Here is a 23,569-nt window from a genome sequence, read left to right on the forward strand (position 1 = left end):
TGGGATGTTGTATGATCTCACTATAAATCTGCTTCTGAATTAATAAATTTATTATCGTTCATCAAAAAAAATAAGCAACACATTCAAAATTTGGCCATTGATCACAATGAAAAAAAGAAGCTAAGAATAGAAATTACCTCATCCCGTGGTTTTCCTTCTGGAGAAGCCTCAGGAATCAACTCTGCTAGTTGGGGAGGATCATCAAAAGGATCATCCAGTATATAGGTATGTTTTATTCTGTTACATTAAAGGAACCATGGGTCATTAAGTTGATTGTAATAATAGCAGTAACAACAACAACAACGATGATGATCTTCTCTAATCATGGATAGATGCATCAGAAGAATGGAAGTATACAAGTGAAACAAAATAAGCTATCTGTAAAGAATGACCGGATATTTTTATATGGTCGTCCCTTCTCATCCACATATGCTTCATTTATCCTTGTCAAGGTTTCCAATCCTTCAGCAACCTCTCCAAATACCTATACCAATGGAAATAAATGTTTTCCTTCCATATTTTGTTGATCAGGAAGAAATATGAATCCAAAGCCTATAAAGCAAACATCGTAGGAATAAAACTCACAGTGTGTTTACCATCGAGATAGTCAAGATCATCACGCAATGTGAAATAAAACTGAAATTCAACAAGAAATATATGGTTAATGTAGAGTAGATCTGATTTGTAAAATCTCACATAGACTTGTTCAGGTAGAACTGAGAAAAATTAACAGATAGACGTGTCCAAAAAACCACCACAAATGATGAAATTCATGAAAAAAGATTGACTTAACTGTGGTTTTACAAGAAAATTACAGCATGAAGATAACCTCACCCCAACCATGAAACACAAACACCTTACATGTCTAGTGTATCAGCACCAACCAATGATATGTACCCAATATGACAAATTTTTTTTCAACAAGAATCATAAGAGCTCTTATTGATAAGAAAATTGATAAGCCCTGGCTATAGAGCCAATCACACCAAAGATCAGGACAAATTGTGGGAGGTTTTCATGTGAAAATTAATACTTCAAAGCATCTGGTGGGGGGTGAGGGGAGGGGGGGGCTAACTGGTATCTTTCTCCATAAATGTGCAATATTTGCAAAGCTAGTTGTGAAACTACAGTTCATTTACCAATTCTATTAAATTGTGTGGTATTAGGTATTTTTTATTCTCAACGTTTGGGTGCAGCTGAAATCTTCCATTAGACTTGGGTTGCTTTTTTTTTTCTGAAGGATCAAAAAGAAATTTCATTAAATTGAAAAAGGGAATTACATCTCAACACCATTGGTTGTCATGTTGACACACCAAATACACACTAGAAATCAAACTGAAAAAGAGTCTTCATTACAAGGCTGTAAATCAAGGGTATTATTCCAGAATCTTTCCAACAAATCAACTTTGAATACTTGATCAAATTCTGGAAGTCTAAGGACCCAGTCTGAAATCAGATTTCTCACTGCTGCTACCAGACATTCAATGCTTTTTTACCTGTTCTCAAATACCCTTCTGTTTCTCTTCTTCCAGATACCAATGAACTGCAAAAGGCACACAGCTCCAGAGAATCCTAGCTTTCTTGCTGCATCTGGAGTTTTAGCCATTTGGAGGAGATCTCTGCTGGAAATATTGGTTGGAAGACACTCACTCCAAATAGAAAGGAGAAGAACTTCCAAATGAAGCTTGCTACACTACATGAGAAGAACAAGTGAAGGACTGTTTTTTCCTCCTAACCAGATGCAATCCCCTAGACTTCAGGTGATCATAAGTGAGAATACTATCATGCACCACCAACTAGGCAAAGGCTTCTTCTACCCTTTTAACCATCTAAGAAAAGGGGAAATTTTTAAGAAGATGCACTAGGGCTGCGCTAATTGAGACTATATGGTGAGAGTGGAATATTGGGCAAAGTCATTGCAGCTTTTTTATCACTTCTCAACATAAGAAAGTTAGCAACTCATTGTTGGCACTTCGTCCTCTAGGACCTAAGAATGATAACATGCACGTCACCTGTACAAACGTACAAGTGTCCCGCACTCAATATCCCTCAACCCCCTTCTAAAGCCAAAGTCCCAACTCAAACCAGAATGTGAAAAAGTGTCAAAGTTTGAGATAGGTTGTGACTTGTAATCAAACACTAAGTAAAGATCAGGGAAGAGAGAACAAAAAGGAGTTTCAGCCAACCAAAGGTCTACCAAAAGAGTACCCTAGACCCGGATCTACATCAAACCTAATGAAATTAATAAAGGTTGGGTATACTTCATGAATTGCTTTCCATGGAGAGCTCAAATTTAAGGGAGAAACGACCTTTGCCTCCCAGCCATTGTTCATTAGCCTATGAATGCTTTCAATAACTTTGTGCCACAACTTGTCTTCTTCCAAAGGAAACCTCCAAACTCCAAAGCCACTTTCCTACAGAGAAGTGTTCTTGTACGTTAGATTCCCTATCCCTAGACCTCCTTTCTCCTTTGTTTTGCTAACTTGTTCCCACTTTACTAGATGATCCCTTTTTTCATCCCCTGGCTCTCAAAGAAAATCCCTCATAAATTTCTCTAGTTGTCTTACTAGCCTAGCTGGAATTCTAAAGGTGGAAAGTAGACTAGTAGGTTGGCTAAGGTAACTCTAATCAGTGTTATTCTCCCACCTAGAGAAAGGTAGTTCCTCTTCCACAAGCACCAGCTTCTTTGTGAACCTTTCTACTACTGGCTTTCAAAAGGCATCAAGTTTTGGGTTACCTCCCAATGGTAGCCTTAAATACTCCAACGACCAGTGTTTAACCTCACACCCCAAAATCTCAGCTATCTATCTCATACTTCATCAAAATTTATCCCTATTATACAACTCTTTCCCTAGTTATCTTCAAATTGGAGACAAATTCAAAGGAACTAATCAGTTCTCGTAGCTTCCCATATTCTCTTGATTGTGTCCCTTGCAAAATAAAATGATGCCATCTGCAAATTGCAAATGTGTGACTGCCACCTCCGGTCTTCCTACCCTCCAACCTCTAAACAGATTACTTTGATCAGCCTTCAAAATCATCCTACTTAAAACATCAACAATTAGGGTGAATAGGAAGGGAGATAGAGGGTCCCCTTGTCTCAGACCTCTTTTGCCGGGAAATAATCTCTAGCCACACCATTAATTAATATTGAATATTGAAATGACTTAACCAGTCCTTCATCCACATCCTCCATTGCTCCCCCAAGCCAACTTTCTCCATTATATCTAAGAGAAAAGACCAATCCACAAAATCATAGGCCTTCTCCAAATCCAATTTGCACATCAACCCTCCCCTCTCCTCCTCTTCTCTACTACACATTCATTTGCCACCAAAATATGGTCTATAATCTGTCTCCCTTTGACAAAGGCTCCTTCATGTTGTGAGATTACTAGTGGTAAGACTTTCTTCAGCCTCTTTGCTTAAACTTTGGATATAATTTTATAAAGAATTCCCACTAGGCTTATTGGTCTAAAATCCTTTGGCTTTTGCCTCCTCCTTGGGAAAGAGGACAATGATTCCTTGAGAGATTTCCCCTTCCAAATAGAACACATTGAAGACTTCCAACAAATCCCCTTTGATCCAACACTCCTGATAAAAGGCTAAGGAAAATCCATCCGGTCCTGGGGCTTTAGATCTTTCCATTGAAAAGACAACCTCTCTAATTTCTTCAAGGGTAAAGACATTCTCCAAAGTTGTCACTATAGCTTCTGGAACTCTCTCCCACTGAATGTCTGGAAAAACAAGACTCCTCTCTCCTTGACATAAAAAGATATTCTTAAAAATGTTTCTACAAAAATCTTAACGATTTCCTCCTCCCCGGTTACCTCATGGCCTTCCCTTCTAAGAGCCGCTCACATCTGGGTTTCTGCCTCCAAGATATCTCTTCCATCCTAAGCACTACTTCCAAATCACGCTTCAACCTCCACTTTTCCTCTCTTTCCTCTCCACTCTTATTCAACTCCTCAATCCTTAAAGTAACTTTCTCCTTAACCTCCTCCGCTTTGCCAAAAAGATCCTTGTTCCAAGCTTTTATTTTCTCCTTTAAACCCTTTAGTCACCTCAAGAAGCTAACCCCTTTCTTCAAACCTCTACAACCTACTTCTTGCCACCAACAATTTACCTTATCCACAAAGGTGGGACCTTCCAACCACATGTTTTCGGATCTAAATGGAGAGCATAGTTGTCAAGGCAACGCCTAGGCGACTAGGCTGTTTTCCAGTTTCGCCTCGCCCAAATGCCTAGAGTTTTGTATTCTAGGCGACCGCCCAAAGACTTAGGCAGGCACCTAAATCCAGTTTCAGTGCTTTTCTTTTTCGAAAAAACAGGGGCTCCGCCCTTATACTCCTCCAGTCCAGATTCAATGCTTTTTTTTTTCGAAAAAACAGGGGCTTTGCCCCTATTCTCCTCCCTTCTTCTTCTTCCCAGCTTCAATTCTTTTTTTCTTCGAAAAAAAACAGGGGCGATTCTTCGAAAAAATAGGGGCTACAGACATCAGGTATATATATTTCTGCAGCAGTGCGGTTGAGAAAACAGGGGCTCTGCCCCATTTTTTTGAGCAGTTACAGCAACTCAGCCACTTATTATTTTTAACAGCCATACCTACTCCCTTCCTAGTTCCTAAACTTATAAAATAGTTTAGGTCGAAGTATAGAAATCTACAGATTAACTAGGCGCCTGGGCACCCCATGGTTGCCTAGTCCCCTTGACAACTATGATGGAGAGGGGCCACCAATTAAAGTTCCTTGAGCTAGCAAATAGGAGAACGATCCGAGGTAATTCTTGTCAAGGCTTGAGATGTTAAGTCGACCAAGTAAATTCAGCTTGTAGTAGTAGGAGCTCCTTCAATTCAAATGAGTCTACAAACTCATTAAACCTGCTCATGCTTGTAGTGATTCTCTAACTTGGATTATTAGACTCTGTCAAAAATCATATTACATTGAAATCACCACCCGAGCACCAAGGTCCCTCCCACAAACCCTTAACTGCACTTAGCTCTTCCCATAAGTGAAACCTATCTCTATAGGAATTTGGGCCATGGACATTTGTCAAAGCCCACATCTTACCATCAGTCAAACCTCTGAATTTGATTGATATCGAGAACTACCCTATTAGTTCCTCCATACCCTCCACCTCCTCGCTCTTCCAAACCACGACAGTACCTTTAGATGCTCCCCTAGATGGTGCAAAGACCCAGCCTGAAGTTTTGTCTCTTGCAACAACAACACATCCGACTTCTCCTTTCTAAGAACTTCTCTTACCATCCTTGTCTTCTTCATACCACCTAGGCCTCTCGCATTCCAGCTTAAGATCTTCATACCATTGTCAAACTTTGAGCCCTATCTTTAATACCTTAGCTAACAGCCTTCCGCTCTTCTACCCCTCCTTTTGTTCCCTTTCCTATCATAATCTATATAACTTCTCCACTTCACTCATTTTCCTTTTCCTGCCTTTATCCTTACCTTTTCCTTTCCTCCTTGAGTACACCTTAACTCCTAAAGGCTTCTCTAGGGTAGGTTTCTTTTTCTTCTTTTCAAGCAAACCCTTGGGTTTCATTGGCCTCTTTAGTTGTCAAGGTGACGCCTAGGCAACAAGGTGCCCTTAGAGGCTCGCCTCACCTAGTCACCAAGCAATTTTGCATATTGTGTAATAAATACTTTTATATTGTTATTTTTTTAGATTATAATTATAAAAAATACATTATTAAAGAAATTTTTTGTGTTTATAAACCAATTTCTTTTTATTATTTTCTTATTTGTTAGGGTTTAATCAACACAAACATTACAACTGAAGTGGTTTGAAATTTTTGAGCAACCAGATGCTCTGAAAGCCTCTTTAAGTGTATGGTCGCTCTTCAGCATTAAGAGATATGGTAACAAATGTGGCCTAAGATGAAATTCTTTTTTTGGTAATAGCCTAAGATGAAATTTGACAGATACAATTAGGGAAAATCAGGGTTTTCAAGCATTGGATGTGTTTTTTTTTTTTTTTTGATAAATAACCACTTTTTTTTATCAGTAGAAGATGCTTTATTAAATAATAAAATTTGTGAAGATCAAAATTCTTCTTTAACCCCTCCCTGTCCGCTCCACTTAGAGTAGGCCAATCCAGCCCCTCCAACCAAACCCTCTCATTTACCAACCTTCTAAAAATAGCTTTAAAATGATTTACAAAGGCCTCTGCTATTTCTGACTGGTGGGAAATTACTGTACCTTCAACTTCCAATTTTGAAATGAAATTCTTCCTTCTCCTACCATTTGCCATAGAATGGAAAAACCTCGTGTTTCTATCTCCCTCCTTTAGCCGTTTACATATAGATTTCTGTCTCTAGCTTATTTCCTCCTGAAACAAGAGATCTTCTATCTACCTCCTCACACTCCATCTCAACTCCTTGTCTTCCTCTCCTAAAGATCCCCTTTCTTCCTTCAAATCCAATTCCTCTATCTGCTCCATCAAATTCTGCTTTCTCTCCTCCAATCTTCCAAACTCTAAACGGTTCCACTCCTTTACTTGGGATTTTAGGAATTGAAGCTTCTTGTGGAATTTCGTACCCTCCCACTTTACTGACGATTTACATTGCTCCCACCATTCTCTGATTTTCTCAATGAAGCCCAGATGGGCCAGCCACATATTTTCCAACCTAAAGGGGGTTGGTCCTTCTCCTCTTATTTCCTCCTTACACATCATTATGGGCCAGTGGTCTGAAGTGAGTCTAGGGAGTGCCCTAGAAGTCAAATTCCCCCAATACTCTTCCCAATCTATTGAGAACAAGAACCTATCTAGCTTAGAGCATATCAGCCTTGACTGTAGGTTGAACCAAGTGAAATTATGACTTAGGAGTGGGATTTCTTTAAGCTCAAAAGTGTCCACAAACTGGTTGAAATTCCTCATACTTGTAGTCACTCTCTATCTCGGGTTGTTGGTTTCCTCTTTGAACCTCACTACATTAAAGTCCCCTCCCACACACCAAGGTCCTTCTCAGAGGCCCCTAATATCACTCAACTCTTCCCACAACTTCTTCCTTTGCCTGTAGCCGTTGGGGCCATATACATTTGTTAAAACCATCTTCCACCTGCCTGAACTACATAGAGACTGAATGATCTCCTATTAATTCCTCCAACCCTATCATCACATCTTCTTTCCACAAACTTACAATCCCACCTGAGGCTCCCCATGATGGAGCAGTCGCCCATCTTATCCCCCTTGACCTCTAGACACCTCTTGCCCATCTGCTGTCGAAATCAGATCTCTTGGATTCCTGAATTAACACCACATCCAGGTCAAACTTCTTAATCACCTCTTTGATAGTTGCTCTCTTCCTCACACTACCCAACCCCCACACATTCCAGCTTAGAATTCTCATTTCAACTTTAGGAGACAACCCTAACACCACCAGAGATTTATTTAATCCCTTTCCTTCTCTCCCTTCTCACCCCAAACTTCTTACCCCCCTCAATATCTCTTTTAAACCTCACAACTTCACTCAGTTTTCTTTTTTTTAATCTTACTCTCCTCCTTTTTTGTAGAAAAGCTTTTAGACCATTTGGGTTCTTCAATTTACACCTTAGGTTTCCAACAAATTCTGCTATTGAATCCTCCTTACTAGTCTCCCCTCTTTTAATATCTTTGTGCTCTCCACTCCTAGCCATCTCCTCAAACTCCCCGCTGCAAACCATTTCTATCTCATTTATAACCTTCCTCTTTAGTTCATTTATTTCAACTTCACCCATTATACTTTCAATGATTCCCCAAATTCTTTTATCCCTGCAAGTTTCCTCTACCCTCTCCTTCCCTTCATCTCCCCCTGATGTCTCCTTGTGGCCTTCTGATCATAGGCTTCTGACTCTGAACTGGGAAGGGAATCTGGAACAATGGACACAGAAACCTCATCAGTAGCAAAAACTGAATGTACAGAGTTGACGGAGTTACCTAAGCTCGACTAAGAATTTAGTAGCGAGGTGCATAGGAGGACAGATGGTTGTCAAACCCAGTAAGGAATAGCTGGAGTTTCCTGTCTCCTCGTTTTGGAGGGAAATATTCCCCGCCATTTGGTTAACACAAAAACCACTTCTCTTACCCGAATATTTACCTCTCTATGGTGTTTCCTTATTCAGTTTTGGGTTAACATGAGCTAACGCCTTCTCGGTTTCTTGCCTAGCACTAAGGCTTGGTGAAGGCTTATCCACTTGTGGGCCTTGGATTTGCGGCATTTGCACCCCATCTTTTTGGGTTTGAGCTGCTCTGTTGGTGAATTCTGTCTTGTTCTTCTGTACCTCCGTGATCTCCTTTTGTGTGCCCTCCCAATCTCCAAGAAAGAGACACTCCAAATTTAGTGTCTCCCTGTTTTGATCTTCTTGGAGTTCTTCATCTTCCAAACTCCCTAGGCTTGAGGTCTCTCCTGAACTCTCCTCCTCAACTTCATTCTCTAAACTACAGCTTAACCAACCTGGGACCTCACTGCCTGAACTCTCCAGGAAGCCCTTGCCTCTCCACGGTGGTGCCGTGCCATGGAAGAAGAACTTTCGGCCCTTCATCATAATCATACTTCGGACCACGCTGCTCTTCCTCCTAGGAAGCAAGCTGTTGGTTGTAAGTGGGTTTATACGGTTAAGTATCTGCCTGATGGTAGTGTTGAACGCCTGAAAGCGCGATTAGTTGCAAAAGGGTACTCCCAAACCTATGGCATTGACTACACAGAGACCTTCTCACTGGTTGCTAAGATAGGGTCAGTTCGTGTTGTGATCTCTCTTGCAGCCATGTATGAGTGGCCACTATATCAGCTTGATATCAAGAATGCCTTTTTGCAATGGTGACTTACTCGAGGAGGTCTACATGGAGCAACCTCCAGGATTTGTTGCTCAGGGGGAGGATGGTAAGGTGTGCAGACTAAGGAAGGCTATATATGGACTTAAACAGTCTCCTCGAGCATGGTTTGGTAGGTTCAATGAGGTGGTAAAGAAGTTTGGCATGAAACAGTGCAAAATTGACCATTCTGTATTTAGTCATGACTCTCCGGGAGGAAAAATACTGTTAGTGGTGTATGTAGATGATATTGTTATTATTGGGAATGATAACATTGGTATTGATAGGCTGAAGACTTATCTGCAGGATCACTTTCAGACAAAGGATCTGGGTAAACTGAAATACTTCTTGGGGATAGAGGTAGCGAGATCCAAGTATGGGATTAACCTGTGCCAGAGGATGTGCTTGATTTGCTGGAAGAAACAGGCTTGTTGGGTGCCAAACCAGCTGAAACACCCATGGACACAAATACCAAGCTAAGCAGTGATATGGGTGAAGTGTTTGAAGACCCTGGCAGATACCGACGACTTGTGGGCAAACTGAACTATCTAACCATTACCAGACCAGACATCTCATTTGCAGTTAGTGTGGTAAGCCAGTTCATGCAAAAACCTCTGACTCCTCATTGGAATGCGGTTCTGAGAATTGTGAAGTATCTAAAAGGGATATACAAGAGTGGGGGAAAACTTGAAATAGAAGGGTATTCTGATGCTGATTGGGCCGGTTCTATGTCTGATAGGCGGTCTACTACAGGCTATTGCACGTTTCTGGGAGGTAACCTGGTGACATGGAAAAGTAAGAAGCAGACGGTTGTGGCAAGAAGCAGCGCAGAGGCAGAATATAGGGCTATGGCGCATACCGCTTGTGAATTAGTGTGGCTAAGGAACCTTCTACAAGAAGTAGGGTACAACATTAACACTCCAATGAAGCTCTATTGTGATAATCAGGTTGCAGTTCATATCTCCTCTAATCTAGTGTTTCATGAAAGAACCAAGCACATTGAGGTTGATTGTCACTTTGTGAGGGAGAAGGTGCTGAATGGAGAGCTAGACACTACACATGTTAATACAGGAAATCAGTGGACGGACTTATTTACAAAAGGCTTGAGTCGGGGAAGAGTGGACTACATATGTAACAAGCTGGGAGTATATGATATATACTCACCAGCTTCAGGGGGAGTGTTAGCGTAGGGGTATTTCTGTCTTTATACCTTGATTGATGTTGCTGATCTGTAATGTTGTGTTGAAACATGTGCTCTTAACTTAAGTAAGGGCACATAGGTCTTTTCAGTTATGTTTTAATAATAATATAAATACTTACTGGTCGACTGGGAGGAGTCATGTTGACTCTTTCAGTTCGAACCAGAATTCTCTCTTCTCTCTTTCTCTCTTTCTCTCTTTCTCTCTCACTCTTTCTTCTTCTACATAACTGAACTCAGTCAGGCCGAACTCTAAGGCAGACCTGAATTCTAACAAGGTATCAAAGCAGGTTAAATCTGCCTAGATTTCTGCTTGCCTAGGGTTCATTCTCTGCGCACCCTATCTAGGGTTTTTCCTCTCTTTTTTTCTGTGTTCAATTGGAGATAAGGGAAAGGGCTGAAAATGAGTGATCGCCCTCTTCCCTTGGGGGTCTCTATGCCTCCAATCAGGTCGTATGTGGTCGGCTGCTGTGATTTCTGAGATCACCCTCTCCTAGTAGAGGAAGAATAGAGGGCCGAACTGTGTGTGGCTGTTGTGTGTGAAGCGGCTGTTGTGTGTGGACTGCTCTCCTGCTCGCATGGGTGTTACTTCAGCGATAAGGTAAGAGATTTCAGTTCTTGATATCTGATATGGATCAAATAGGAGGTGTGTTTCAGAGAAGTAGGCCCACAGCCAGCATTTTGGTGACATTAAAACTTGTTCTCCATTTTCTAAAATGGAGCAATACTATAGGCCCACAGCCAGCATTTTGGTGACATTAAAACTTGTTCTCCCTCTCTTTCTCTTTCCTGCAGTTTGTTCTCCCCTATCTTCTTCTTCTTTTATATAGAGAAGTAGCCAAAAGTTTGCTACTCTTTATTTATTTATTTTTTTTTTAGAAATAAAGTTTGCTACTCTTTTTACATGAACAGAAAATAATAGTCACCAATTACCCTTTTTACTTTTTACTTTTTCCTTTTCATTGTTTGCAATTATTTCCATTAACAATTTTTTAACAGAAAATAGAATGAGTGCATTTGATACTTTGATTGCTTTGTTTTTCTGTCACCAATTATCCTCACTTTTTCTCTCAGTTCTTTGTTTATTGGATAGCTATTGGTTAATCGTTAATTAACTATTATGGACTTGTTCATAAATCAAAGCCATCATTTAATATATTTTTTTATCAGTAAAAATCTTTCATTGATACGGAGAGATTAAGATACAATAGCTAAAGATTGCATAGGAAATTGCAATCTCCAGCAATCAGTTACAATTCTGCCCAATACAATGAAGATCTATTTGCCCCTAGTTTTGCTAGGGTATCCGCCATCCCATTTGCATCCCTTTTAACCCAACCAAACTGAGAGTTGAACTTCCTTGCAAGTGTGTCAATTTCTCTGAAAATAAACTTGAGCTTCCAAGTTGCTGATGTGATGTTTTTGGCCTAAGAGATGACCAATAGAGAGTCTCCTTCAATTTCTAAGTCTGTTGTTCCTATCTGCTCAGCCATCTTTAGACCTTGAAGTAGGGCTAGAGATTCAGCCCGTATTGAGTCACCATAACCTATTGGTCCAGAGTAGAGTGCCACCAACACATCCAGATAATTTCTAAACACATCCCCTATGCCTGCCCTTCCAGGGTTGCTAAGAGAACTCCCATCAAAATTCAGTTTTAGTTTGTTCCGTGATGGTGGCTTCCATGCTTACAAGAACTTTGGGTACATCTGTTTGTGCTATTTCAGCCCAATTCCTTAGTATCTCATTCGTGGAGTAGTTTCTGAATATCTCCATGGTCTTCACCCAAAGTGCAGTTCTGATTTTTATGGCTTCAGTAACTTCCTCCACTGTTTTGCTTTTTCCTGAAAAGATTCTTAGGTTTCTTTCCTCCCAAATAGTCCATACTGTAGCTGCTCTCACTGCCTTCCATATACATTTTCCCCTTTTCTTCCGTTGACACAGGAAAGAGGGGCTGAATAGACTTACCACATCCTATGGGGGAGCCCATCTGCATCCAAAGAGAGAACAAACAACAACATTCCAAATACTAGAAGCAAAAGAACAGGATAATAGTAAGTGGGTTAGAGTTTCACCACATTCCAAACAAAGGACACACACACACGAGGAGAGAGGCAATTGTTTGACCTCCTTTTCTGTAGCACATCACAAGTGTTTACCTTTCCCAGGAACACTTCCCAACAAAAAGCTTGTACTTTTGGAGGGATCGGTTTAGTCCAAATTTCTCTCACTAGGAAGTTCACCCCCATTGGGTTAATATGAGTGAGCAAACCAAAGAAAGATGCACAGGAAAATAAACCATCAGAAGTTGGGGAGCACAATCTACAATCAGCTATAGGTCCAAGTAGACCCTCTCAAGTGTTGAAATCAACAGCACTAGAGACTCACACTCATTTTCCCTCAACCCTCTTCTAAAGACAAAATCCCAAGAGATCCCTGATTTTGAAAGCACACCAAACCTAGCAACAGGTTTGTTTTTATAGTTTGATAAAGAGTAGAGGTCTGAGAAATTGAACATAAGAGGCACATCCCCAAACCAAAGGTATTCCCAGAATAAAACTTTGTTGACACAACCAACATCAAACCTGATAAATTGAAGAAAAGTTGGATATACCTCAAAGATTGCCGTCCAAGGAGAGGATGGAGCTGCATTGGGGGCTAATTTTGCATCCCAGCCATTATCTGCATCACCATGTAAGCTTTTAATGACCCTATGCCACAACCTTTCTTCCTCACAAGGGAATCTCCATAGCCATTTTCCTAGGAGGGCCTTGTTTCTCATTATTAGGTTCTCTATTCCTAATCCACCCTGGCCCTTAGGGTAACAAACTTGCTCCCATTTCACTAAATGATCTTTCTTTTCTTCACCTGGCTCCCACAAAAAGTCCCTCATAATCTTCTCCAATTTCCTAGCTACTTTCGTCGGGATCTTAAAGGTGGAAAGGAAATAAATGGGAAGGTTTGCAAGGGTTGATTTTATCAAAGTGATTCTTCCCCCCAAGGAAATATAATTTCTCTTCCACATTGCCAACTTCTTCATGAACCTCTCTACCACCGGTTTCTAGAAACTTTCAGCTTTCGGATTCCCACCCAAAGGCATTCCTAAGTATTCCAGAGGCCAATTTTTCACTTCACAACCTAGCAGATTTGCCATGGCTTGGATATCCCCCCTTTCAATGTTGATTCCGGCTACACAGCTTTTTCCCCAATTGACTTTCAATTTGGAGGCCTGCTGAAATTCATCCACCAATCTTTTCAGATTCCTTAAACTGGCTTCATCACAGCTTTCACAGAAAATAATTATGTCATCAACAAATTGCAAATGAGACACCACCACTTCTGATCTACCCATCCTCCAACCTTTAAACTGGTTTTCTTGATTAGCTTTGGTGATTTGTCTACTAAAAACATCAGTCACAAAGGTGAATAAGAATGGAGATAAGGGGTCACCCTGTCTTAGTCCTCTTTTAGCATAGAAGAAATCCTTTGCTACCCCATTCATCAGAATACAAAAATGTGCTAAGCTAATACATTCTTTAATCCACATCCTCCATCTTTCACCTAGCCCCATCTTTTCCATTAAATTCAACAGAAATGATCAATCCACCATATCATAAGCTTTTCAAGGTCCAATTTACAAATCAAACCTTTTGTCACCTTGTTTTCTCTTAGCTGCCACACACTCATTTGCCACTAAAATTTGATCCACAATTTGTCTCCCCTCTACAAAAGCTCCTTGGTTCTGAGAGATAATATAGGGCAATACAGTCTTCAACCTACCAACCAAGACTTTAGCAATGATTTTATACAAGCTACCGACAAGACTTATCGGTTTGTAATCCTTAGGGGTTTTGGCCTCCTTTTTTGGCACTAAAGCAACAAAAGTTGCATTTGCTCCAAGCAATAATTTTCCTTCTTGATAGAACTCTACAAATACATCCATTAATTCATCATTCAAAATTTCCTAACAATCCTGATAGAAAGCCATTGAAAATCCATCCGGCCCCAGTGCTTTAGATCTATCCATTGAGAATATTGCTTCATGTATCTCCTCAATAGTGAAGGCTCTTTCTAGGAGGTCAACTTCGGATTTTGGCACTTTGTCCCATTGTAAATCTCCCAATTCTGCCACGTTTTCATCAGAGGATGCTAGGATTGACTTAAAGTGATCCACAAAGCATCTTTCAATTTCCTCTTTTGCAGTGATCACTCTTCCATCAACCTCTACACTGGAAATTTGGTTTTTCCATCCTCTCCCGTTTGCTAGAGAGTGGAAAAAACTGGTATTTCCATCCCCTTCCAAAAGCCATTTGCATCTAGATTTTTGCCTCCATGAAATCTCTTCTTTTCTTAGAATCTCTTCCAATTGCACTTTTAAGTTCCATCTTTCTATTCTATCCTCCACCCCACACTCTTTCTTGGCCTCCTTTTGGTCCACTTCCTCTATTTTCCTGGCTAATTCCTCATTTATGACCTCAAGTTTTCCAAATTCCTCTTTGTTCCACTCCTTGACCTTTTCCTTCAATCTTTTCAGTTTCTTAGAGAATCTCACCACTTTATTTCTAGCCCTAATCCCATCTTCTGACCACCATTCTTTTACCCTTTGCAAAAAGTTTGGAACTTCTAGCCACATATATTCAAATCTAAAAGGTGTGGGGCCACCAATAAGATTTTCTTGGTAAAGGCTTAAAAGGCAATGATCAGAAGTCACTCTAGGTAGGGCTTTTAGTGTCAAAGTGCCCCACAACTCTTCCCAATCAATGGAGAACAAGAATCAATCCAGTTTTGAGCACACTTGATTTTCTTGGAAATTTGACCAAGTGAAAGAGGCTTGTAACAAGGTAGGCTCTTTTATTTCTAGGGACTCAATCAGGGAATTGAAGTGTTTCATGCAAGATGTTAAGGGTTGGTTGGGGTTGATTGTCTCATTTGTATATCTTATTATATTGAAATTCCCACCCAAACACCACGAACCCTCCCATATGCCTCTGACTACAGCTAGCTCTTCACAGAATGAGTTCCTCTCTCTATATGAATTCGGCCCATACACATTAGTCAATACCCACTCCCTTCCATCACTCATCCTCTTGGCTTTTATTGATATTGAGTACTAACCTGTTAGTTCCTCCTAACAGTCAACCTCCTCATTCTTCCACATTGTAAGGATTCCACACGAGGCACACCACGACAGGGCAAAAGACCAACTTAGACCCCTGCAACTCCAAATACTTCTTATCCACCTTCTGTCCAAGTCCGAAAGCTTTGTCTCCTATAACATGACTATAACCGGTCTCTCCTTTCTTATCACATTCCCGATGATTCTCCTTTTCTTTGCACTTCCTAAACCTCTTAAACTCCAGCAAAGCACTTTCATTTCACTCTTTTTTCCCCGACCTAATTCAATCCCAAATCCTATTCTCCTCTTTTCTTCTCCTTTTTCCTATTTACAGTCTTCTCATAGGACACACCACAAGCTAGCCTTTCCACCTCATTCATTCTTCTCTTTCCTTTTATTATCATCTTCTACCCCCTTTCTAAAGATAGACCTTTCCTTTGGCGAACTTCCTTTTGGCTTCTTTTTGTTCCTCTCCTTTTACTTTGGGTATCTCTCTACAGCCTTCTTCTCCCTCATCCAAACAACAGTCTTCCTTTTCCTTCTCTTGGGTACCTGCAATAACTTCATTTCCCACCTCATCCTTTTCCAAAACCATCACATTAAACAATTTAGTGCTATATTAAATAATATATATAAATTATTTAATTGGTAAGATGAAACTCTATGTTCCATGTATGGAATTATCACAATTTTATCTTGAGAGGAAAGATATTTTATTTTTGATAGGAAAGATAATGTTATACCTGGGAAGCATTAAGATTCTCTCCAGCACTAGCCATAGCAACAGTCCCAGTTTTAGAGTGCTTTAAATCTTGATGGATCTCATCACCAAAGAAGCGAGCTTGATCCCCATAAAGAAACCTGAAAGAAAAATGATGCAGGATAAATATGTTTATGTAATATCATAAGTGAGCCTGATCAGAAATCTGTTGCATTTCAAGTTTTTGACAGGTTTTGTATACCAACATTAATAGGCAATGTCGAAGGGGTCATTACTTGGTGTATTGGTAAAATTTCAGGTTGGCAAGCATGAGAACAAAGGTTAAAGTCTGAGGGCACCCACTTTGTGCAAAAAAATGTCAAAGGTTAGGACCATACCCAGTGTACCCTTTCCAAGACCCCAGATAGCTAGGACCAACATTGGGTTATGGCCTTTAGTAGGCAACCTCAGGCTCTTATGAATGCAAGAATTTCAGCTATGTAATAATGAAATATTATAATCTATTTCTCCATAAAAAAGGGTCATTACCAATATCAACCTCCAGCATTCTTTGCACATAATGACCACTCTCAGGCCCTAATCCACATTTTAATGCTTGTAAGTCCAAGATTTTACATTTTACTATTGCACCAAGCAACGGGCCAATGGTGCCTCCAATTTTATATGTATATGTTTGCATGTTTTCCACTTAAGAATAATAACAACAATCCAATCAAAAATGTAATTCTACCATTGAAACATCATATGTGAAATTCCTTACTTGTATATGGAATCACCACCTGTGCCCTTTCCTGTCGGATCACCAGTTTGTGCAGTAAAATCCTTCTGAACTGTATGAAACAGACAACCGTTGAAGTACTTAATCCTGCAAGTAAAACAACCAATAAGACAATGATGGTTAACATGAGCATGTATACAGAAGCAACATAATGCAAGTCTAGAGGAAGAATAAAAAGAAGCCTGGAAGACCCACCAAGCCCAAAGAACCCATAGAGCTCAAAGAAGTGAAGGTGACTAAAATGTTGGGATTGCTTTTCTTGGGGATGAAGAGTTTGCTAGGAAGCCATTTAAAGAATTGGAGAAGGATCAGGAAAAAGAAAAAGTGGATTTAGAAGAGGATGGTCTTAAGTTATGGGCTGAAGATGCACAAGATGGAAGGTGGTCAGTTGGAGTTGTAAGGATATTGACAAAAAAGGCAGAGAAGTGGTTGCAGATCAGACTACTGAGATTAATGCAGTCTAGGAGTTAGAAAGGATCAAGAGAGCTCCAAGGATCCAAATGATTATAAAAGGTTCATCAATGCAGCAAAACGCTTCAAATATCAGAAAAACCGTCAAACTGTTCAGATTTCAAAAGTCTTTTGTTTTTTCATGAATAACAGAAGCTGATTTATTAAATTAATAAAGTGTACAAAGGGGAAAAGGGAGAGATAAACTCTCTTAGCTCTCCTAAGTACAGACAATACAATTACAATACAGCCTAAAATAAATTATATCTTCCCACCCCGTACTTTGCTAACATATCAGCAAAGGAATTAGCAATCCTTTTCACCCATTGCAAATTGATTTTGCTAGGATTCTGCCTAACACAGGTGTTATTCAAGGGAGAACAGCCTCCTAACAAGAAGAAGAAGAAGAAGAAGAAGAAGAAAATGGATTGTTATCGAGTTTTCTAATTCCACCACCCCAAAAACAGTCTCCACCAACCTGAAATTAATTGTTATCAACCCTGCATCCAAAATAGCTCTTCTGTCATCAAAAGGAAAAACCGATACTCCAGAGGGTGCACGTAGCTTCTCCATAATAGCCTCCACAACTAGCTTCCAATCAGGAACCTTCTTCTCAGCCTTTAGAATCAATCTTCTTTCCCATCCTCTGCTATCGTTTTCCAGTACTAACCTATGAAACTTTCCTAGGCTGACTACCGATAATTGTTGTTGCATTTCCTCTCGCTTATTAGCCACCTAGAAGTGTTGCAGGAATTTCTCAAGCTCATTGCACTCAGACTCTCCTTCACACCAAGGACTCTCGAATAAGAGCTCAGAAGGTTCGCCTACATTGAAGACCGGGAATCTATAAATGGCCGAAGCACCTGCCTTCCGGACCAAAAAATTTTGAAGCTTCTGTGACACCAATCTCCAACCCCAACCTCTTCTTCCTTCTGGGATACAGATGCGCTGATGTCTATTTCTTCCAAAGAATCCTATGACCTCCAGAAACCACCCTTTTCAGTTGCATTTTAGAGTCACCTGGTACCTTCTATTTGGTAGATCCAAATAGCTTTTCCACCCCTCAATCTTAATAGTGAGAATAGCTCCACCGGTGAAACCTTTCAGCCACTGAATGGCTTTCCCTAATAGAAAGATAGTAGCTCTCCCTTCTTCCCTGAGCTTTAAAATCGATTGATTTCGACTTTTACCTTCTTCTAAGACAAAATTCTTCTTCTCAATCGTCAACTCACTTCTCCAATGGCATGCCATCTTTAAATCGTCAACTCAATCTGCTCATGAATACCTTCATTCTTAACTACTCGTTATTCAGACAGGCGACGACCAAGCTCCAATAACCATTACCTACGTCCCCTTTCTCTATCTTCTCATGTGTTGTGACTTGTTGCAAAATACTAGGAGTGTGACAATTGCTAGTTAATCTACTTCCACCTTGAACAGTAAAGGGAAGTTGGCAACAGTGGTGGCCCATTAGGTAAAAAGTTTGAAGCTGTTTTCAGCCTTTAAGGTCGAAGATTTCTTCAGGGTTTGGGGACTTATTGCTGCTTCATCATCTATGAGACGACAGTTTGTTGAGACTTGGTCCCCTTCAACAGATGGTTGGAAGAAGTTAAACTTTGATGGGAGTTGTGTGGGTAACCCAGGCCCTGGGGGGGGGGGGGGGGGGGGGGGGGGCATTAGAGACGAAAATGGTTCCATCATTGCCCTGTACTCTGGTCCTGTGGAGGTAGGTGATGTTACAAGGGCAGAGTTTCTAGATGCAGTATATGGGGTTGAGAAGGCTAAACAGCTAGGGATCAATAGATTGATCATCGAGGGAGATTCAAAAACAGTGATAAAATGGTTGCAGAAAGGGGAAGGGTGACATGGAAGTTGAAGAATGATTTCAGAAGATTTAAATGGATGTCAAGGAACATGTCAATCCAGGTGGGATGGGTAAGGAAATCTGCCAATAGTTTGGCAGATAGCTCAGCAAAGCAAGGGGTTCAAAGAACATATATGTTTGGGGCACATTTGTAATTCTGTACTGGGTCAGCTTACTATGCTGATTTCTTTTGTAACTTATTGGTGTATCCTAAAGTATTTTAATCAATAAAAGTTTCAAAGTTATTGATCAAAAAAAAAAAAAAAAAAACAGTGGTGGCCAATGAAGGTAAGTCAAGAAAAAAACCCACTTCTTCCTCTTCTTGGGTGGCCTCTAAGCTTCTGGGGTTGGGTAAATTTTTGGGGTTGTCATGGAAGGCCTGGAAGAGGAGACAATCAACTATCTGGAGGGGGTCATACAAAGAATCCTCCTAGAGAGAGCGAAGCTAGCAACGAGAAAGAGGGGCATCTTCAAAAAAAGTTGGGAAAAAATGAGACTAACTTAGGGATTAAATGATAAGGCTAGGAGTAGTGAGGGATCATAAGGAGGTAAGTTTTTGGTTCTGCTTTTTTTTTGCTTTGGTTTGTCAAATGGAGCTAAAAATTCTCTCTTGGAATGTCAGGGGATTAGGGTCAGGAAGGAGAATGATCTTGGTGTGTGACGTCCTAAAGTGATCTAAATCCCAAATCATTTTATTGCAAGAAACCAAGTTGGAAATAATGTAGGATGCTGCAATCCAAAGTATCTAGGGGGAGGGCAAGTCAAATGGCTTTCTAAACCAATAGTCTGCAGTGCAGGTGGCTTGGTGACCATGTGGGACCTGACATGGTGTAAAATTATTTCACACAGGATCAGATTGTTCTCAATTTTTGTGATTTTGGAATTGGCTGGTGGGGAAGTGTGTCAAATTACAAATGTGTATGGTCCAATGGATGCTAGCCTGAGAAGTGCTTTCTGGGAGGAACTAGCAATGGTTAGTGGTTCGTTTGACTGTCCCTAGGCTTTAGGGGGAGACTTTAATGTGACAATATCTACATATGGAAAGAACACAAGAGGGCGAAGGACTAGGGCGATGAGCATATATGCTGACTTTATTAACAATTTTGATCTTTGGACCTTCCTTTCGTGGGTGCTCATTTCACTTGGACAAACAATCAGGAGTCCCCTTCGCTGGTAAGGCTGGACAGGTTCCTATTGTCTTCTAATTAGGATGGGCTTTTCCCTGCTTTTAAACAACTGGCCCTTCCTAGACCTGCTTCTGATCATAGTCCTATTCAGTTGGTTTGTGGAATGAAAGAAAGAAACAAGGTTCCTTTCAAGATGCATGGTTTGAAGAAGATGGCTATATCCCTAATGTTGAATTCGGTTTGGTTGGATATTCAAGTGATTGGTTCCAACTAATACATCCTTGCAAAAAAAGAGTGCAATCAAAGAAAAGGTTAAAATTTGGAAACTAGAGAATAGTTTGTCTGCAGAAACTGAGAAAAAATCATGCCTAAGTGTGATTGATGAGATTGATAGAGCAGAAGAGCTTGGGCCCATTTCGGAGGACCTAAGGCTAAAAGAAGCCAACCAAAAACTAATTTTGACATGTTAGCAGTTAAAGATGAGATCAGATGGAGATAGAGAGCTATTCCCATCTTATCCAATTTTACCTTTCATTCTGGAATGTTCCTTTATCCCATTAAATCATGTGATTATACCAGCTTTCTAGAATGCTTTAGTTTGCTGAAACCTTCTAGAATACTTTTTTTTTATAGATGAAAAGTTAATTCATTAATCAAAAGATATAGCAGTACAAGTAACCCAACATAGAGAAGCACAAGGTGCAGCCTCAAAAAACAGTAAATTACAGCCTATTAATATGGAGAAGAAGGAAAATTACAGCTTGTAGTGGCTGACTAATTTGGTTTTAAAAATGGTTTGGCCTGGCTTGGGTCGAGCTGGATCTGCATACTTATATAATACCACCCTCTTACACTTATGGTTCAGAATGGTTCCATCCTATCCTGGCTCCTTAACCAAACCCGACTTGACAGCTCTACCTGAAATGCCCACCCAATTTGATGTGACTAGGAACCTATCCAGCTTACAACATATAATGTCTGCTTGCATATTGGACCAAGTACATTGTGAATTTTGCAAGGGAAGATCCCTTAGCAAGCTATCCAAAATGAAATCATTGAAATTTTTCATACTTCTAGTAACTTCGGAATTTCCAGATCCTTTTCAGAACAAAAGCATATCATATTGAAATCCCCAGCTAGGCATCATGCACCCTCACATAGTATGCTTACACCATAAAGTTCCTCCTACTATCCTTCCCTCTCTCTCTATAAGATGTAGAGCCATAAACATTAGTCAGCCACCATTCAAAACCATCATTTTTTACTCTAAATTTCAATGTCAACATAAAAATACCCTCTTTTCCTCAACAAACTCTACCTGACTCGCTCCCAAACTATCAAAGTGCCAACCGAAGTGCCAACAGAAAGGGTGAAACCCCAATCCTTATTCCTCGACACCCAAATACTTCTCATCCAACCGAAGTGTCAAATTATTAAATGCATACTTTGCACAGATTGCTTAACCAAAAAAACGCTTCAATAGATTTAACAAATGCCCCAACCCTCCCCAAAACAAACATAAGCCATTAGCTTGTTAATAAGCCATGTTATGATTATTTAAAGTGAAGAGAAAAAAGACCCCTGGTCCAAGAACAGCTCATCATAGAAAAATATCACAATGCATACAAATCTCATGATTTAGAAGACTGGAAGCTAACTTTAATGAGCTTCGACCTACATATCAGGATACTAAATTAAAAGACAAATTTAAGACATACTTAAAACAACAGTAAATAACAAAAATCCTCAGCATCTAGCTTTTTCCTCAGCAACAACATTGAACCAGACCCAACTATTTTCTCAAAAAAGTTTCAAATAGCAGTAGCTAGATATCAACGTTAAGACAAAATGGAGAAATCGCAAAAGAGAAAAAAACAAAAGAAAAGGAGCAAGAGGACAGGACTATTTACTTGCAGAGCTTCAAAAAGCTTTTGGTGGTTAAGGGGCACCGGTCCGTGTGCAGATCCACAACGATATCCCCCAAGCTCGTCACAATGAGAACTGACATTTTCCAACCAGTTTTTCTAACGCAGTGGTCGAAATTCGAGAATCGATATGGAAATGGGAGGGACACCTTGAAGCTTACAGCTCGTGAACCCCTCCTTTCCCTTTAAGGTTGATTATGCTAGTCTCAGTATTGCTGCAAGTCTGCAACACTGCAAATATCACGATCCATTAATCACTCAAACACGTGAAATAGTGGAAAAGCCTCAACCCGCAATTCCTCTCTCTACCGAATCGATTGCCGGCTGTTGGTTCATTTAAAACATTGGAATAAGAAGGAAAATTTAATAGAAGCCTCCTTGTTTGTTTAATCCTTCTACAGACTTAAAGAAGACTGACCTAATCGACTTTGCCTCTGCAACTGAACTGCCCTTCTCCGGTCTCAGAATCAGACACGCTTAACCGCGGAAGCCGAGTTGTTTTACTGGAGTGGAACTTAGGTCGGGTCAACCCGAACTCATTTTTAACAAGAATTAATTATTAAATATAGGGAAAATTCTCGATATTACCCTTACTCGAACTTTAAAATGCATCCGAACTTTCATTTTGTTTTGTGACAATCTAAATAGCTGACGTTAAGTTACTGTTAAGTATCATGGGAAACTATACAAATTCCCCTTAAGGGGGGATTTTATTTTAATTTTATTTATCAAATGAATCCCAAAAATTGTGCTTTCAAAATGAGCAATTTGAATGCACTTTTCATAATTATCAGTTATTTCACTGAGCCATGACAGAAATAAGAAAAACGCTTATTTACAACAAATAAAAAAGAAAAAATAAAAAATAATATCTCTTTTTTTGGTACGAATCCCACAAAGGACTATAAAGAAGATGAACTGAACCAAGACCCATTTGAATGGGACGTTGGAGCAGCTAACAAAGTAAAGGAGTTCAATAGGAATTGAAAAATAGGCTACAGCGACAAGGAAAATAATGTGGGTTAGCCAGGCCCAGGAGGCCTTGCCCACTAACGGCTGATAGCGTCAGACACAGCAGGGGAAGCCCTACTGATGTCGTACGGAGCCAATTGCAGGACGGTCAGACATACCCGCCATGGCCTGTCGTCTGACCTCGTACGGTCCTCATCTGGTGCGTTCATCTTCACCTACCTCTAGACCGCTCAAGTATAAATAAGAGGTCGTTCCCCCTTAATGGGGGCCGGAACCTAGAATTCTGACGCAGCTCCCTTATTTACTTCTCGCACCTACCTTGTTTCTTTAGCATTTACTCTTGGAGACCCGGTGCACCCGATGACTATCACTAAGACCTCGTCTGCACCCCCTCCAAATTTACACCTTGTACTGACTTGAGCGTCAAAGTCTCCACCTCAGGTCTCCACCCGAGGTCACCAGCCTTCGGAGCAACACCACTGCCGCCGGAGGGAGGTCCCCCAGGACGATGACGAGCATCTCGACCGCCCTGGAATTCACTCCCTAGGCGAGAGCCGATACCATGCCACTCCACCTCCCGTCTTGAATCTCCGGGATGTTCTGAATGATTGTCATGCCC

General features: G+C 40.4%; 1 protein-coding gene across 3 annotated transcripts in view; it reads right to left on the minus strand.

Moving 5' to 3' along the window:
- Positions 1-22,525, minus strand: part of CYP59 (cyclophilin 59) — an 86,650-nt gene extending 64,125 nt beyond the window's left edge. Inside the window, exons 1-7 of one of the 3 annotated variants that reach the window (XM_088954567.1) lie at positions 22,397-22,525; positions 21,964-22,209; positions 16,595-16,699; positions 15,857-15,974; positions 586-636; positions 393-484; positions 138-237 (exon numbers count right to left, since the gene is read on the minus strand). In XM_088954567.1, the coding sequence (XP_088810693.1) occupies positions 138-237; positions 393-484; positions 586-636; positions 15,857-15,974; positions 16,595-16,699; positions 21,964-22,061 (564 nt within the window). In that variant the 5' untranslated portion in view covers positions 22,062-22,209; positions 22,397-22,525. The other 2 variants (XM_088954569.1, XM_088954568.1) reach the window with 2 other exon arrangements.
- Positions 22,526-23,569: the final 1,044 nt, after the last annotated feature.

Source organism: Nelumbo lutea, chromosome 7, assembly GCF_056320005.1.
Source record: "Nelumbo lutea isolate HS-2025 chromosome 7, American lotus-T2T, whole genome shotgun sequence".
In the NCBI taxonomy this organism is placed as follows: domain Eukaryota; kingdom Viridiplantae; phylum Streptophyta; class Magnoliopsida; order Proteales; family Nelumbonaceae; genus Nelumbo; species Nelumbo lutea.